Here is a 17637-nt window from a genome sequence, read left to right on the forward strand (position 1 = left end):
CGACCATCATAAATAGGAATCAATTTGCTGAGTGTTTGGATTTTGATCAGGCGACTGTGATCGTCGTAACTTTGAGCCGCCCCTAAATGAACTCTTTGTCAGCCGAGGGCCACCTGCGTAGAAAAATTAAACGATGTGTAAGCCAGCAGGTGTGAAGCAAGCCGTCTGGCTCCCTCGATGATGCTCGGCGTTGCCCAAAGGCAACCATGTTTGGTTAGGGGACGCTTGTGGTTCTCTTGGTAGAAATCGAACCAGATCAAAAAGGCGGTGGGCCTGGAAGGCCTCAAGGCACTACAGGTCCTGGACTTGTCGAACAACGAGATCAGCAGCTTGGAGGGCCTGGAAGAGCACAACTTCCTGGAGGACATCAACCTGGAAAACAACCAGGTACGGTTGATACAGCGGAGGAGACCTAGTTGCCAGCTGCTTTGGGGCATTTCTCCGTTGAACAGCTGACGGAGGTCGGAAGAAACCACAGAACGAGGCCTTGTCTGTCCGTCTGTCTGTCTATCATGTCTGTTTATCTATGTCTCTGTTATCTCTATCTATCTATCTATCTATCTATCTATCTATCTATCTATCTATCTATCTATCTATCTCATGTCTGTTTATCATCTTTTTATCTATGTCTCTATTATCTATCTCATGTCTGTTTATCATCTTTTTACGTCTATCATCTATCTAGCATGTTTATCATCTTTATGTCTATCCGTCTATCATTTTTAATCTATGTATGTCATGTCTGTTTATCATGTCTTTTTATCTATGTCTCATGTCTATCAGATCTTTTTATTTATGTCTCTATCATCTACCTATCTATCATATCTGTCTTTTTATCTGTCTCTATCATCTGTCTCTATCTATCTATCTACATCAGTCAATCTATCTAAGTCTATCGTGTCTGTTTATCATGCCTGTTTATCATCTCTATCATGTCAGTCATGTATGTATACCTATTATGGCTATCATCTGTCTCTGTCATGTCTTTATCATGTCTGTCTATCTGTCATGTCTGTTTGTCATGTGTTTATCTGTCGTCTATCTCCATCTCTTTCATATCTGTTTTGTCTGCTTATCTATCATGTCTGCTTATCGTGTCTGTTTATCTAGCATGTCTGTTACCTCTCTTATCATGTCTCTTAATCTATCGTGTCTACTTACCTCTCTCTTTCCTTTAATCAGTACCATTCTTCTTGTCATCAAGGTGTCTGAACTGAGTGAGCTGGAATATATTGAATCTCTGCCTCTGCTCAGAGTGTTCAATCTGTTGAAGAATCCCGTTAAGGTAAGGAAGAAATCAAACCAGCTGTAAATTTTTTCTCGCGCCAATGTCGTTCGGTAGGGCAAATAAGTGGCAGATTTGAGACAGAGCCCACCAGGACAGGAGCATCACCCAGGGTTTCTTTGCGTAGTGAGAAAGAAATAGACTTATATTATTGTGTAGTGGGTCCGACGCAAGGAAGAGACGCCAGCCGGTGTGTGAGTTCAGCTCTTTATTGGAAGGGGGGTAGTGAACTGGGGAATGAGGGTTACCTGGCCTCCTTAAATACCCGGCCAGGTAAGTGGACAGCCAATGGGGTTGGCCCTAGGTTTCCCGCCAAAACTGGGTTCCCGCCGAAAACCCGTTCAGGCCGACGCCCCCTGGTGGCTGTTGCTATGTAGGTGCCTGCATACATAACCTATATACCGCTTTGCAGGGCTTTACGGCCCTGTCTGAGCAGTTTACAGAGTCAGCCTTTTGCCCCCAACAATCTGGGTCCTCATTTTACCCACCTCGGAAGGACGGAAAGACGAGTCAACCTTGAGCCGGTCAGGATCGAACTCCCGGCAGTCGGCAGAGTTTGCCTGCCTTCAAGTATCTGCATTCTGCGCCACGACGACTCCTGGGCGGCGTATAAATTGAACAAAGAAAGAAAAGAGATTGAACATATAAAGCAGGACAGTTGTCCTGCCAGAACGGAGAAGGTGTTGAGTTCGCTTGATTAAGGGCTAATTAATTTGGTATCTGCATGCCTTTTAATAACTTTTTTTTCCCCTGTAGTCCTTAAGTGCGATTTCTTTTTAGGCTTGGTTGCCTCCCAGGATGCCTTGCGGGAAGGGGAGCAGCCCTATGCATTTGCATAACGCCGGAGCCTTTTTTTTTTCTTTTTGGCCCGGGCCGTACGGTTTTTCTCCGAGTCCTGAGAAACTTCAGAGTCAGGAAACCTCCTGCTTGGGCAAGGGGCTGGACTAGATGACCTCCCAGGTCCCTTCCAACTCTGCTATCCGGTTGGCGTGTAACCGTGCAAGGAGCGAGCGGTCCAATACCAAGAATGTCAAGAAGCGAAGGATTCACACACACCCCAAAGGCTGAAAGAAATTAAGCCAAAGCAGCTGCTTCCTCTTTCCAAAAACATCTGCAGACGTTTGAAGACAAAAGTGGCTTTTGAGGGTTTTTTTTCCCCTTGAGAAGCTAGTCCTCGTTCCTGCGCGATGATGATGATGTTGATAATAATAATAATAATATAATTTAATTTAATATTTAATTAAATATGTGAGTGCCGCAAAATATGTGAGTGCAGCAAAATCGCGCAAACTGATTACAAAGCTAGACCATGACCGAGTTGCTAAACTTAATCCACTGGGCATTGTGTAAAAAATACGACTTGCCTGCGCCCGAAAAGTCGTGGGAACGTAGGGTGGAAAAAGTTGTGGAGAATGAGAGGGTGAAGATCTCGTGGGACTTCCGAATACAGACAGATCGCCGTTTGGAACGCAACAGGCCAGATATCGCCATCGTAGAGAACCGAAGCGTACGGCTGATTGATATCGCTGTACCAGCAGATGCCAGAGTCGAAGAAAAAGAACTGGGGAAAAATTCCGAAATACCGCAACCTGGCCATCGAAACTGCGCGATTATGGATGAAATGCGTAACAGGGATACCCATTGTCATCGGGGCACTGGGAACTATGTCCAAAAACTTTGCAAAATACATCAAGAAATTGCAGCTTCCTGCAAATAACTCCAGCAAAGCTACAAAAAAACTGCGCTACTCGGAACATCTTACATTTTAAGGAGATACCGGGTTGATACCTAGGATGCTGGCAGTCAATTTGAGTGTTCAGTTGACTGAGTTTCATGTTTTATGAATAAAAGTATAATAATAATAATAATAATAATAATAATAATAATAATAATAATAATAATAATAATAATATAATGATGATGTTGGAAGGGACCTTGGAGGTCATCTAGTCCAACCCCCTGCTCAGGCAGGAGACCTTATTATACCATTTCAGACAAGTGTCTGTCCAGTCTCTTCGCAAAAACCTCCAGCGATGGAGCAGCTTGTGAGTTGAAGGCTACCCGTACAGAATTACAGAATCACAGAGTTGGAAGGGACCTCGGGAGGCCTTCTAGTCCAACCCCCTGCTCGAGACAGGGAGCTGTCTAACCTCGATGGATGTGACGGTTTTTGTGTGATGAACGAGCCCCGGGATCTCCTCTGCCAGGGCAGCCACCTTTAAATCAGAGTAAAACCTCGCATCTCTGCCTGATCCAGCATCTCTTTAGGACTTTTTTTTTCTGAGCAGGGTGGAAGACGAAGCAGGTGCCTCTTGAGTTTCTGAGAGTCTTCGAAATGGGTCCGGGGGGGGGGTGGTCGGGGAAGAAATGTTACCCGTTTAATCAGCATTTTTCTACTTGGCAGAAGTTGCTGGGCACAAGCCACCAGGGATTTGTCTCTTGGAAGGAGGCACAGCTGTTTAATCCAAATTTCAAAGTCAGGGACCTCGGGAGGTCTTCTAGTCTGACCCCCTGCTCGAGCGGGAGGCCTTATTATGCGATTTCAGACAGGTGTCCGTCCAGTCTCTTCGCCAAAACCTCCAGTGGTGGAGCAGTTTGTAAGCTGAAGGCTTAGCTGCACAGAATTACAGAACCCAGACTTGGAAGGGACCACGGGAGGTCTTCTAGTCCAACCCCCCCCGCCCCCGCTCAAAGTAGGAGACATTTCAACCCTTTGGAACTTTTCTTTTCGGCCGTATTGCCCTTTGCTCTCCTTGACCTGGCTCACTTCCTTCTCCCACTTTGGTAGAGCTGTGAGGAAGAGGAGAATCCAACTCTGGATTCACAGGGAACGCAATTAGTCCTCGGCTTATGACCAAGTTTCGGTCGCTAAGCGAGACATTTGCCAAGGGAATTTTGCCCCCCCGGCCGCAGCTGTTAGGCGAATTGCTGCGGCTGTTTAAGTTAGTAACCCGGTCATTAAGAGAATCCGGCTCCCCCCCCCCCACTCTCCCAACTTGACTTTGCTTGTTAGAAGGTCGCAAAAGGAGAATCGCTGCAAACCGTCGTAAGGACACGCCAGTTGCCGAGCCTCTGAATTTTGATCATGTGACCCACGGAGATGCTGCAACGCTCTGAAGTGTGAAAAACGGTCCTTTTTTTTCCCCAGCGCCCTTGTAACTTTGAACGGTCACTAAATGACCTGTTGTAAGTCGAGGACTAACTCTGGCGGCTGATAAGAACCTGCCATCTGTGGTGGAGGTCACGAGTCACTGGCTAAGGGCCTGCATGTTGATCCCGTGACCGCGGGGATGCTGCCACGTCTGTGAGTCTGAGAAAGGGTCCTAAGTTCCTTTTTTTTTCAGGGCCGTTGTTACGTTGAACGGTCGCTAAATGAAACCGTTATTTCCTCTGAGCATCTCTCCCTTCCCTGCCTCCCGGGTCAGACTCCGAGAGGACAACCTAAAATAATAGGAAGTTTTGGAAGTTTTAAAGAAGACACTGGACAGCCATTTGTCTGAAATGGTAGAGGGATTCCTGCCTGAGCAGGGGGTTGGACTAGATGACCTCCAAGGTCCCTTCTGAGTCTGTTATTCTGTTATTCTTTTTCCTTCCTTTCTTCCTTCCTCCCTCCCTCCCTCTCTCCCTTCTCCAACACTGGAAGTTTTAAAGAAGACACTGGACAGCCATTTGTCTGAAATGGTAGAGGGATTCCTGCCTGAGCAGGGGGTTGGACTAGATGACCTCCAAGGTCCCTTCTGAGTCTGTTATTCTGTTATTCTTTTTCCTTCCTTCCTCCCTCCCTCCCTCTCTCCCTTCTCCAACACTGGAAGTTTTTAAGAAGAGACTGGACAGCCATTTGTCTGAAATGGTACTATAGGGATTCCTGCCTGAGCAGGGGGTTGGACTAGATGACCTCCAAGGTCCCTTCCAACATTATTATTATTATTATTATTATTATTATTATTATTATTATTATTATTATTATTATTCGTAATCGTAATCGTAATCGTAATCGTAATAATAAATAACTCTTCCTGCTATCAGCCTGAATGGCTTAACTGAAATTTCAGTTCAAACTGAGAACTCAACTCACCTGTGCGTTTTCTCAGGAACAAGAAGATTATTGGCTCCTGGTGATTTTTATGCTGCTCCGTCTGACCGAACTGGATCACCAGAAGATCTCCGTGGAGGAAAAGGTAAATGTCCCCGCCCTTCAGCCCCCCCCCCGCCCGTAAATCCTAACAGAACAGCCGGTCCTCGGCCTTACGACCGCGAGGGAGCCCACATTTCTATTGCTAAGCGGCACGTTGGTTAAGCCAGCGTTCTCCCGTTTGGCGACTTTCCTTGCCACGCTTGTTAAGGGAATCATTGCCGGTGTAAAGTTAGCAACGCGGCCATTAAACGAACCGGGCTTCGGTAGCGTAAGCTCTGAATCTCAGGCCTTCCTTGGCTTACGACCACCGTAGGGCTGAAAGTTTCCGTTGTTCAGCGATGCAGTGGCTGAGTTGGATTTTGGCGCCCCTTTTATGCCCTTCCTTGGTCAGAGTTGAATTAAACTGCTGCCGTGATTCATTGGGGAACAAGGTTGCTAAGCAGATCCGGGTTCTTCCCCCTTGATTTGGCCCGTCAGAAGGTCGCAAGAAGGGGACACTTCCACCGTCGTAAATATGAGTCGGTCGCCAAGCGTCCGAATTTGGACCACTGTAGGAGGGCGGGGGGAAATGCTGCAACGGTCGTAGGTGGGGAAAAAAAGTCCCTTTTTTCCAGGGCTGTCGTAACTGCGAACGGTCGCTAAATGAAGTGCCGTAAGACGAGGACTCCCTGTGTTTTGAATCAGACGAGACTACAGCATGGCAGGAATGAATACTCTTGGTGGTGCTGGGAAAATAACCCCTGGTGGGAATGTGGGGGGTTGACACTGGTGGTCTTTCTGGGGGGGAAGCCAAACCCCCAACGGTTGCCTGGAAAATTGGGGGCCAGGGAGAGGAGGGGTCCCACGTTGTTGGCTAATGGGGGAGGTTAGGGTCAGGAAAGATCAAGGTAAGATGGCAGCCATGACATGAATAACGAGCAACAGCCCTTAGACTTATATAACGCTTCACAGTGCTTTGCAGCCCTCTCTAAGTGGTTTACAGAGTCAATATAGTTTCCCCCCCCAACAATCTGGGTCCTCGTTTTATAGACCTCGGAAGGATGGAAGGCCAAGTCAACCTTGAGCCAGTCAGGATTGAACTTCCGGCAGTGGGCAGAGTTAGCCTGCAATACAGCATGCCAATCACCTTCCTTCCTTCCTTCTTTCCTTCCTTCCTTCCTTCCTTCCTTCCTTCCTTCCTTCCTTCCTTTCTTTTTTCCTCCCTCCCTCCCTCCCTTCCATTCCTTTCTTCTTTCCTTCCTCTCTTCCTTTTTTCCTCCCTCCCTCCCTCCCTCACTTCCTCCCTCCCTCCCTTCCTTTTTTCCTTTCTTTTTTCTTCCTCCCCTCCCCCCTCCTTTCCTCCCCTCCCTCCCTCTCTTCCTTCTTTCCTTCCTTTTTTCCTCCCTCCCTCCCTCTCTTCCTCCCTCCCTTCTTTCCTTCCTTTTTTCCTCTCTCCCTCTGTCCCCTCCTTCCTTCTTTCCTCCCCTCCTTTCCTCCCCTCCCTCCCTCCCTTCCTTCTTTCCTTCCTTTTTTCCTCCCTTCCTGCCTTCCTCCCTGCCTCCCTCTTCCTCCCTTCCTTTTTTTCCTCCCTCCCTCTCTTCCTCCTTTCTTTCACCTTCCTTCCTTCCATCCTTCTAACTTAGCAATCGCCCTTAGATTTATACACCGCTTCACAGTGCTTTACAACTCTCTCCGTGTGGTTTACAGAATCAGCCTGTTGTCCCCCCCCCGTCCTCCCCCCCCAACAATCTGGCTCCTGATTTTAACCACCTTGGAAGGATGGAAGGCGGGGTCCACGAAGTGCCAGCAGTGGTCAATCGACAGAATTAGCCTGCGGTGCTGCATTCTAACCTCTGCGCCCCCTTGTACTAACCTATATTTTCCCTTTTTTTTTTCTTACCGGGTGCAGGTGGCCGCCGTGAACAAGTACGACCCCCCTCAAGAAGTGAGGGCTGCCCAGGACCACATGACCCACATCATGTACAGCATGATGCAACCTCAGCACATCTTCAATAGGTGAGCTGGTCCTCCTCCTCCTCTTCCTCTCGTGAGGTGGCCTTCTTCGGCCTCTCCTCCGCTCTCCTCCTGCTTCCAATCTCAGCTGGGTCCCAGAAGACACCCAGGCGGTACGGGATGACGACCAAATGACGGGTTAGCCGAGCAGATGATCCGATCCTGTTAGTCCTCCCCTTGCCGTTCGAAAGCAATTCTTCCCACCTCTTCATTCCCTCTGCACCATCTGTCGGAGCAGATGGTCCCTCAGCCCCAAAATTGAGAGGTGCAAAGAACTCTTTTCACAGGACCCATGTGTTGTGATTCAGTGTCAGCCTGTGCTCCCAGCAGCTGAGTCTGAGGAATCTGAGGAGGAGGAGGGGTTTGGAGAGCCTTCGGAGGGAGGCTCTGATGCACTGCAGGACTCTCAGCCTGGCCCCTCCCGTCATGTTCCTCATCAGACTCAGCCGTGTGAGCACATAGATGATTCACAGCTGGATGTATTCAGGGACGCTGGGAGCAGGAGGCAATCCAGCAGAGCGGAACAGAGAAAGGCAATGAGGCAACTCGGTGAGAGGAGGAGAAGGCAGTGAGAAGCCACGCCGTGGGACTGATAATAAAAGGGGAAGGCGTGGGTGGGGTTGGTTGCTGAAGGCAACCATTCAGAGACATTCTAAGGGAATCCTGGTCTGTTCTTGCTACTTCTGTTTAACTCTTGTTTGTTGACTCTTGTTGGATATTTTGAATCCTTTAATGAAGGAAATATTCTGTTGCCTTTTTGTTTGAACTGTAAATAAATTTGGGTTGGGGTTTTCCAGCCTATTGACTGTAAAAAAGGAAAAAAGAGGTTGTCCCTGACACACAAACAGGGCCGGTTGTAGGCTGGAACAGAACACCATGGATCCTTCAAATCTCCCCCGGGAGTGATAAGAACGTGCAATTATGGTGGCTTCAAGCTGTCTTCAACTTTCGGAGTATTGAAAGGAGCAGCACCCACTCAAGTCTCTACGTCAGGGGTCTTCAAACGTGGCCCTTTGATGACTTGGAGACTTCAACTCCCAGAATTCCTCGGCCAGCGTGCCTTGAGTTAGCAGGTTGAAAGCCGGCAAGTGATTTTGTTCCTGTCTTCCTCTGTTGCTTGAAGCCAATAGGAAGGAAGATGTTCTTGAACGGTGCTTTTGATCACCTGCCGATAAACCCACATTGCATTAGCTAGCCAACTATCTAGAGTCTAGACCAAGGGTCTTCAAACCTGGCCCTTTGATGCCTTGTGGACTTCAACTCCCAGAATTCCTCAGCCAGGCACTTGTGCAGTCCACAAGGCATCAAAGGGCCAAGTTTGAAGACCCCTGCTCTACGTCAACGTTGCATTCTTAGAAAACCCTTTAGGCGTCTACGGAGACTCTCGGTCCTCCAGGTCAGAAATCCAGGTTAAAAACAAAGCAGCTTCACGATTTTTCAACAGTCAGATCTTTCCAAGACCTCCAGAAAAATCCTAAAAGGTTGTCCCAAAGGTGCTTTTTCAGGAGGCAACTGGATTTTCTTGGGGGTTTTTTGGAGGTGTTTCGCTTCTCACCCAAGAAGCTTCTTCAGCTCTGACTGGATGTTAGGGAAGGGAAAGATTTATATTCTTTGGAGACCGCTGGTCATTTGCATTTTTAAGGGAGTCGTTGAGGCCACTTGGAGTTTGGTCTGCGTCCTCGGGGTCACCCAAGTGGTGCAAATGGGTGTGGAGCCTTCTTGGCTGCAGGATGTTTTCTGCCCTGGGCACACCCACCCCTTTGCACCACTCAGGTGACCTTGAGGACACAGACAAACCTCCAAGTGGCCTCAACGACCCTCTAAAAGAGTGCAAATGACCAGCTGTCTGCCAGGAGTCTAAATCCTCCCATTCCCCCACCATCCAGTCAGAGCTGAAGAAGCTTCTGGAATGAGAAGTGAAATGTCTTCAAAGGAAAGCAAGTCAGTCCAGTTGAAAAAGCACCACTGAGGACACAGACAAACCTCCAGGTGGCCTCAATGACGCTCTAAAAGAGTGCAAACGACCAGCTGTCTGCAAGGAGTACAAATCCTCCCATTCCCCCAGCATCCAGTCGGAGCTGAAGAAGCTTCTGGAATGAGAAGTGAAATGTCTTCAAAGGAAAGCAAGTCAGTCCAGTTGAAAAAGCACCACTGAGGACACAGGTAAACCTCCAGGTGGCCTCAACAACCCTCTAGAAGAAGGCAAACGACCAGCTGTCTGCAAGCAGTACAAATCCTCCCATTCCCCCACCATCCAGTCTAGAGCTGAAGAAGCTTCTGGGATGAGAAGCGAAAGGCCTTCAACGAGAAACGAGCAAGTCCAGTTGCCTCCCAAAAAACACCCACCTTTGGGACAACCCTTTCGGGTTTTCTGGAATCTTGGAAGGGTTTGACCGTCGAAAATCGTAAAAGCTGCTTTTGTTTTTTAACCAAGGCTTAATTTTGAAGAAGAATTAATCCAGCCGGCCTTCCCCTTCCCGTCTTAGTTTAGTCGCGAAACGTCTTCAAGAAAAGCGCCCCAAACCACAGAGCAGCCAGGGACCTCACCGTTAAATCCTGAGCGACAGGTTCTCTCATCTGTCACATCTGTGAGGAAGCCCACGAATGTTCCTGCTGGCCCACACAGAGGGTCTTCACCGAGCTTTTTCTTCCCGTCCCCTACAGCACCCTGCCCAGCCTTGATGCTCCCTACCCCATGTTGGTGCTGACTGGGCCTTTGGCCTGTTGGAAGCGAGAACTGTGTCACAGGCTGTGTCGGAAGTTCAACAACTATTTCAGATACAGGTAGGAGCCCCTCCAGGTCGGGGAACCCTTTGGGGAGTCGGCGGGGGGGGGCAGATGTTCTCGAGGAAGGGAAAAAGAAGAGTAGACAGGTAGGTGGGCTAGGCTGCCGACTTTTCTGACTGAATCTAGTTCTCTGTCCTCCCCTTGCCCGTCGTATTGGATTAAAAGAGGAAATAGACGGGGTCCTCGGTGCTCTCCGAGCTGGGTGGTTCCCATGCAGACGTTTCATGACCCAACTAGGTAGCGTCATCAGTGTTGTGATTCAGGGTCAGCCTGTGGGTTCGGCAGTTGGGTCGGACGAGTCAGAGGAGGAGGAGGAGGGGGGTGTTGGAGAGCTTGCTCAGGGGGTTGGAGAGCTTGCTGATGAGAGCCCTAAGCCAAGCCCCTCCCACCTGGTCACGACGCAGACCCAGCTGTGTGAGCCTGACAGCGTGGATGAAGATGACCCACAGCTGGCCCTGTTCAAGGACGCCCGACGCAGGAGGCAGTCAATCAGGAGTAAACAGAGGAAGGCAATGGGGCACCTCGGAAGGAGGCAGAGAGAAGCCACGCCCTGAACTGTATAAAAGGGGAATGCGTGGGAGGGCTGGTTTGCTAAAGGCAACCGTTTGAATAGCTCCTGTTTCATGGTTCGTGTCTTGTTTTTGCTCTGTTTGCTTTTGTGTCCATAAATTTGGCAGGCTTAGTTCCAGCCTCTTGCCTTCTTGTAAAAGGGGTTGTCCCTGCCTTTTCTGCAGGGCCGGTAGTAGGCTGGTACAGAACAATCAGTGCTAGAAGGAAGTGGGGTTTGTGGAGAGGAGGAGGAGGAGGAAGACTGTGGGGTCCTTGGTGCTGTCTAAGCTTGGTTGTTTTCTTGGAGACGTTTCCTGACCCAACTAGGTTACATCATCAGTGCTAGAAGGGAGGAAGAGGAGGAGGACTGTGGGGTCCTTATTGCTCTCTGAGCTTGGTGGTTTTCTTGGAGACGTTTCCTGACCCAACTAGGTAACATCATCAGTGCTGGAAGGGAGTAGGGTTTGCAGAGAGGAAGTGGAGGAGGAGGAGGAGAAGAAGAAGAAGTAGAAGTGTAGGGTCCTTGTTGCCTTCTGAGCTTCATGACCCAACTAGGTAATGTCATCAGCGCAAGGAGAAAAATGTGAGGTTTAAACGCGCGAATTCCTATGCAGAATAGCCTTTCTGCAAAATAAAATGTTGTAGAGGCAAAACATGGAGGCAAACACAGCCTCCCAGACATAACACAGGAGTGGTTCAACATGTTTTTTTTCTGGTATATGTAGAGAGAGAGAGAGAGAGAGAGAGAGAGAGAGAGAGAGAGAGAGAGAGAGAGAGAGAGAGAGAGAGAGAGAGAGAGAGAGAGATTAGATATAGATATGGATATAGATAGATATATAGATATAAATATAGATAGATATAGATATAGATTAGATATAGAATATTTTATTATTATTATTATTATTATTATTATTATTATTATTATTATTATTATTATTATTATTATTATTATTATTATTACATTTATATCCCGCCCTTCTCCGAAGACTCAGGGCGGCTTACAAGCTTAGCAGTAGCCTTCATTCTATGTATATGCCTGCTTATTAGGGCTTTGACACACACACCCCAAGCGGCATTATTACAAAGTCAGCTTAATTGCCCCCAACAATCTGGGTCCTCATTTTACCTACCTGGGAAGGATGGAAGGCTGAGTCAACCTTGAGCTTGGTGGGACTCGAACCTGCACTAATTGCAGGCAGCTGGTGTTACTTAAGGGGGCATTAGCCCACTGCTCCACCAAGGCTCAATATAGAATATAGATATAGAATATAGATATAGATGTAGATAGATAGAGAGAGAGAGAGAGAGAGAGAGAGAGAGAGATTAGATATAGATATAGATAGATAGATATAGATATAAATATAGATAGATATAGATTAGATAGAGAAGGGCGGGATATAAATGTAATAATAATAATAATAATAGAATATAGATATAGATGGAGAGAGAGAGAGAGAGAGAGAGATTAGAGAGAGATTAGAGAGATACATAGATAGATAGATAGATAGATAGATAGATAGATAGATAGATAGATAGATAGATAGATAGATATAGGTATAGATAGATAGATATAGATTAGATATACTGTAGATAGATAGATAGATAGATAGTCTTCTCCAGTTCAATTTCCAGATGTGGAATTGCCTAGCAGTCTTCATCTGTCCCCACATCGTTCCTGAGAGCAGCTGCAGGCCCCTAGGTGCTGTCACCTACTGAAATCCAGAAAATAATTCTCGTGGAGTTCTTGGCCTTCTTGGTTGCCGGCTTGCGACTCGTCCTGATGAGGTTACCTAGTTTGGCAATGAAACGTCTCCAGGCCCACAAGTCAGAAACCGAGGACCCCCACAGTTCAACCCTGATCTGAACCCTGCCCCCCTCCCCACCACCCTCACCGAGGTTGCGACTTAGTAGGGTAGCGTAACCCGAACCCGTCACCAACTTCAGGAGAGAGCGCGCCAAGCAGCGCACAGCTCAAGTCTGAACAGGAGCCCGGCCTTCCTCCTCCCCCCCCTTTTTTTTTAACAGCTGCTCCATTTTCCGCTCCGCTTCCTTCTCAGCCCCTGCCACACCACGAGGAGCCCTTATTTCGGAGAGGAGAACCGATTAGATTACTATTACGTACCCCAGGAGGAATTTGACAAGATGGTGAACACGGTAAGAAGGGAGCCGGCCTTTCGGAGGGCGAGAAAGGAAGCCACCGGCGGGTCCGGCCCTGCTCCTCTTCAGGGTGGGCCAAAAGGAAGAGACCCCCAAAGGGGCTTCGGAGATTGAAGAAACCTGGGCGGTTTCTTGTGCGTGTCCTTCCACCTCCCTTTGGGGTCGTCGGTTGGCAGCGCCGGAGGATTCGAACAGGTGCTCTCTGAGCAGGGTGGGTTTCTTGCAGACGTTTCATGACCCAACTAGGGAACATCATCAGTTATAGAAGGGAAGGTGGTTTGTGGAGGAGGAGGAGGAGAGGACTGTGGGGTCCCTGGTGCTCTCTGAGCTGGGTGGTTTTCATGCAGACGTTTCATGACCCAACTAGGGAACATCATCAGTGCTGGAAAGGGGAAGGAAGGAAGGAAGGAAGGAAGGAAGGAAGGAAGGAAGGAAGGAAGGAAGGAAGGAAGGAAGGAAGGAAGGAAGGAAGGAAAGAAGGAAAGAAGGAAAGGGAAGGGAAGGGAAGGGAAGGAAAGGTCGGGTCCTTGGTGCTCTCTGAGCTTGGTTGTTTCCTTGCAGACGTTTCATGACCCAACTAGGTAACATCATCAGTGCTAAAAGGAGGAAGGAAGGAGGGAAGGAATGAAGGAAGGAGGGAAGGAAGGAAGGAAAGGAAGGAAGGAAGGAGGGAAGGAAGGAAGGAAGGAAGAGGAAAGAAGGAAAGGGAAGGGAAGGGAAGGAAAGGTCGGGTCCTTGGTGCTCTCTGAGCTGGGTGGTTTCCTTGCAGACGTTTCATGACCCAACTAGGGAACATCATCAGTGCTAGAAGGGAGGGGGGTTTGTGGAGGAGGAGGAGGAGGAGGAGGAGGAGGAGGAGGAGGACTGTGGGGTCCCTGGTGCTCTCTGAGCTGGGTGGTTTCCTTGCAGACGTTTCATGACCCGATTAGGCAACGTCATCAGTGCTGGAAGGGACTAAGCAAACCCTTCTCCCCTACTAGCCCTGATGACGTTCCCTCATTCGGTCCTGAAACGTCTGCAAGGAGACCGCCAAGCTCAGAGAGCACGCAGGACCCCGCAAGAGGACGATAGCTAGAAAATATGAAGACCCAGATGTGCTAGAATCCAGGTGAGGCTTGCTCCGAACGCTCGTCCTTTTGCTCTTGGCTTCACCTGGGCTTCCGTTGGGTTGTTTTTTTTTCCTCGTTTCAGGGGAAATTCATCGTCACTTTCAAATATAGCGGCTTCCACTACGGGCTGAGCCGAGAGGTCATCGAAAGCATTGCCAGGGAGGGCCTGGCCACCTGCGTGCATTTAGAAATAGAGGTAGGAAAAGCCCCTTGGCTGCACAAGCACTGTCAGGGCGGTGAGATTGGTGCCCTTGAGTTTAAGCTGTGGTCTGACTCTGCAGAAGAGAGCGGAGAACAGAGAGGCCGAAGGTAAGACTCCCGCGGGGCCGGGAGGGAAAGAATTGGGGGAGAAAAGCGGGCAGAGGGGCTAGAAGGCTCAGCAAACTGCCGTGAACCTCGTCTGAAGGCAAACTTTGAGATGGGGGGACTTCAGCGCCCAGAATCCCCCATCCAAAACGCTTTAAGATGGGTGGACTTCAGCTCCCAGAATCCCCCAGGCAGCATGCTTTAAAATGGGTGGACTTCAGCGCCCAGAATCCCCCAGGCAGCATGCTTTAAAATGGGTGGACTTCAACTCCCAGAATCCCCCAGGCAGCATGCTTTAAGATGGGTGGACTTCAGCGCCCAGAATCCCCCATCCAAAACGCTTTAAGATGGGTGGACTTCAGCTCCCAGAATTCCCCAGGAAGCATGCTTTAAGATGGGTGGACTTCAACTCCCAGAATCCCCCAGGCAGCCTGCTTTAAGAGGGGTGGACGTCAACGCCCAGAATCCCCCACCCAAAATGCTTTAAGATATGTCGACTTCAATTCCCAGAATGCTGTCCGGGGAATTCTGGGAGTCGAAGTGTTCAAGGTTGAAAAACGCCGCCTAAAGAAGACGGCTTCCCAAGATTGACGGGCTTTTTAACGTGGCTCAGCCACATGGTTTGGGGAACCCGAACAAAGCGCATATAACCCCCCCCCTTTTTTTTTTCTTCTTTTCGTCTTATGGCTTTCTGCATTGAGTCGGTCCTTGGAGTTATTTAGCGACCGAAGGGCCACTGACTCTAAAACAGCTCTCTCTCTCCTAGGGTGTCCGAAGTTTGAAGAATTCCTACTTCGAACCACGATACATCCTGCTGATCCCGGTGAACAAAGAGAAATACGGGGGTCACCTCCGAAGGATGGGCTTGTTTAGCAGACCTGAGATCGAGGAAGCCCTCCGCAGGGTGGACATGTACACCCAAGTGAACCAAGATTTCCCTGGCTTCTTCGATGCCACCATCAACGTCGGTCAGTCTCTTGCTTTATAAACTAAGGTTTACAATCCTGCGAATTAACAACTTGCAGTTAACTGCTGGGTGGATTTCCGTCTCTCGGGAGAGGCAGTCCTCGCCTTACAACGGTTCATTTAGTGTCCGTTCAGAGTTTTTAAAAAACGGCGCTGGAAAAATAGACTTACGACCATCTTTCACACTTAACGACCGCCGCAGCGTCCCCAGGGTCACCTGGTCAAAATTCGGATGCTTGGTGACTGGCTCCTATTTACGACGGTCGCAGCGTCCCTGGGGTCCTGTGATCCCCTTTTGCGACTGGGGAAGCCAGATTCACTTTACAACCGTGGGACTAACAACTGCAGTGATTCGCTTAGCAAATGTGGCGAGGAACGTCGTAAAAGGCAGGCAAAGCTCGCTTCACCAATGTTTCACTTAGCGACCTAAATTTTGGGCTCCGTTGGGGGTCATCAGTCGAGGACTCTCCTGCTTGAGCAGGGAGGGGGCTGGACTAGAAGACCTCCAAGGTCCCTTCCAGCTCTGTTCTGATTCTAAGACACCCCCCCCCTGAATGAGGGCTGGCTGTAAGTCACTTTTTCCAGCGCCCTTGTAACATCAGTCACTAAACGAGTGGTCGTAAGTTGAGGACTCCTGACATGCATGACGAGAACGTTCTGCAGCTTCTCCCACCCCTTTGCCAAAGCTCTTTTCTTCTCCTCCAAAATCCTCCAGATGACTATGATGAGGCCTTCTCCAAACTTAGCGGTCTCCTGGAAGAGTTCCTGGGACTGGTTTTGACTTCCGAATCCAAAGCCGCGGTTCCTGCAGTGGGCAGCAAAGACCTTTCAGGTATCGGACAATGCTGGATCCCACTACCCTTTAATTTCTTAAAGTCTCATTAGGAAAAGAAGCTGGGAGCAAGGAGCCCATCACCTAGCTCAGGGGTCTTCAAACTTGGCCCTTTGAGGACTTGTGGACTTCAACTCCCAGAGTTCCTCAGCCAGCATGGACCATAGAAGCCAGGGGTCTTCAAACTTGGCCCTTTGAGGACTTGTGGACTTCAACTCCCAGAATTCCTCAGCCAGCATGGATCATAGAAGCCAGGGGTCTTCAAACTTGGCCCTTTGAGGACTTGTGGACTTCAACTCCCAGAATTCCTCAGCCAGCATGGATCATAGAAGCCAGGGGTCTTCAAACTTGGCCCTTTGAGGACTTGTGGACTTCAACTCCCAGAATTCCTCAGCCAGCATGGACCATAGAAGCCAGGGGTCTTCAAACATGGCCCTTTGAGGACTTGTGGACTTCAACTCCCAGAATTCCTCAGCCAGCATGGATCATAGAAGCCAGGGGTCTTCAAACTTGGCCCTTTGAGGACTTGTGGACTTCAACTCCCAGAATTCCTCAGCCAGCATGGACCATAGAAGCCAGGGGTCTTCAAACGTGGCCCTTTTATGACTTGTGGACTTCAACTCCCAGAATTCCTCAGCCAGCATGGACCATAGAAGCCAGGGGTCTTCAAACTTGGCCCTTTGAGGACTTGTGGACTTGAACTCTGGCTGAGGAATTCTGGGAGTTGAAGTCCACAAGTCATCAAAGGGCCAAGTTTGAAGACCCCTGACCTAGCTACAGGGCAGACTTGAAAATCACCGGGCCGGAAGGGACCTTGGAGGCCTTCTAGTCCAACCCCCCCACCACCCAAGGAACGAATCCTTATACTGTTCCAAAGGATTGTCTGACCTCCAGCAATGGGTCAACCACAACTCTTCTCGTGGAAGAAGAGAGTCAGTTTGGTCTAATGGTTAGGCACCAGGAGACAGTGAGTTCTAGTTCTGCCTTGGGCGTGAAAGCCGGCTGGGTGACGTTTGGCCAATCACCAAGAGACCATGAGTTCTAGTCTCGCCTTGAGTCATGAAGACCGGCTGGGTGACTTTGGGCCAGTCCCTCCCTCTCCACCCAGCCCACCTTACAAGGTGGTTGTTATGGGAAAACAAGAGAAGAAAGGCGTGTGGGATATGCTTGCCGCTGGAGTTATTTGTGAAAATAATCAAGGTGAGATACAAATAAAAATAAAGTAAAATAAGCTCCAGGAGGCAAGCTGTTCCACTGACGAACGTTTTCACTGTCAAGTCAAAAGTCTTCCACTGAGGCCCTTGGTTGCCATCTAAGTCCAGAGTTATAACAGAATATCAGAATAACGGAAGGGACCGTGGAGGTCATCTAGTCCAACCCCCTGCTCAGGCAGGAAACCCTATGCCGTTTCAGACAAACGGCTGTCCAGGCTCTTCTTGAAAGCCTCCAGTGATGGAGCGCCCACCACCTCTGGAGGCGAGCCGTCCCACTGATTATCTGCTGCTTGTTTGGTTTTTAG

The 17637-nt window shown here is 49.1% G+C and overlaps 1 protein-coding gene across 1 annotated transcript in view; it reads left to right on the top strand.

The window, feature by feature from the left end:
- The window catches only part of LRGUK (leucine rich repeats and guanylate kinase domain containing), a 41637-nt gene that overhangs the window by 13158 nt on the left and 10842 nt on the right, over positions 1 to 17637 (top strand). The window contains exons 7-15 of the mRNA XM_081331756.1: positions 244 to 387; positions 1205 to 1285; positions 5377 to 5463; positions 7309 to 7415; positions 10077 to 10196; positions 12806 to 12902; positions 14097 to 14210; positions 15087 to 15288; positions 16002 to 16118. Coding sequence (XP_081187882.1) covers positions 244 to 387; positions 1205 to 1285; positions 5377 to 5463; positions 7309 to 7415; positions 10077 to 10196; positions 12806 to 12902; positions 14097 to 14210; positions 15087 to 15288; positions 16002 to 16118 — 1069 coding nt within the window. The remainder of the gene's footprint in view (positions 1 to 243; positions 388 to 1204; positions 1286 to 5376; positions 5464 to 7308; positions 7416 to 10076; positions 10197 to 12805; positions 12903 to 14096; positions 14211 to 15086; positions 15289 to 16001; positions 16119 to 17637) is intronic.

Source organism: Vipera berus, assembly GCF_964194415.1.
Source record: "Vipera berus genome assembly, chromosome: 6".
NCBI classification, from domain to species: Eukaryota; Metazoa; Chordata; class Lepidosauria; order Squamata; family Viperidae; genus Vipera; species Vipera berus.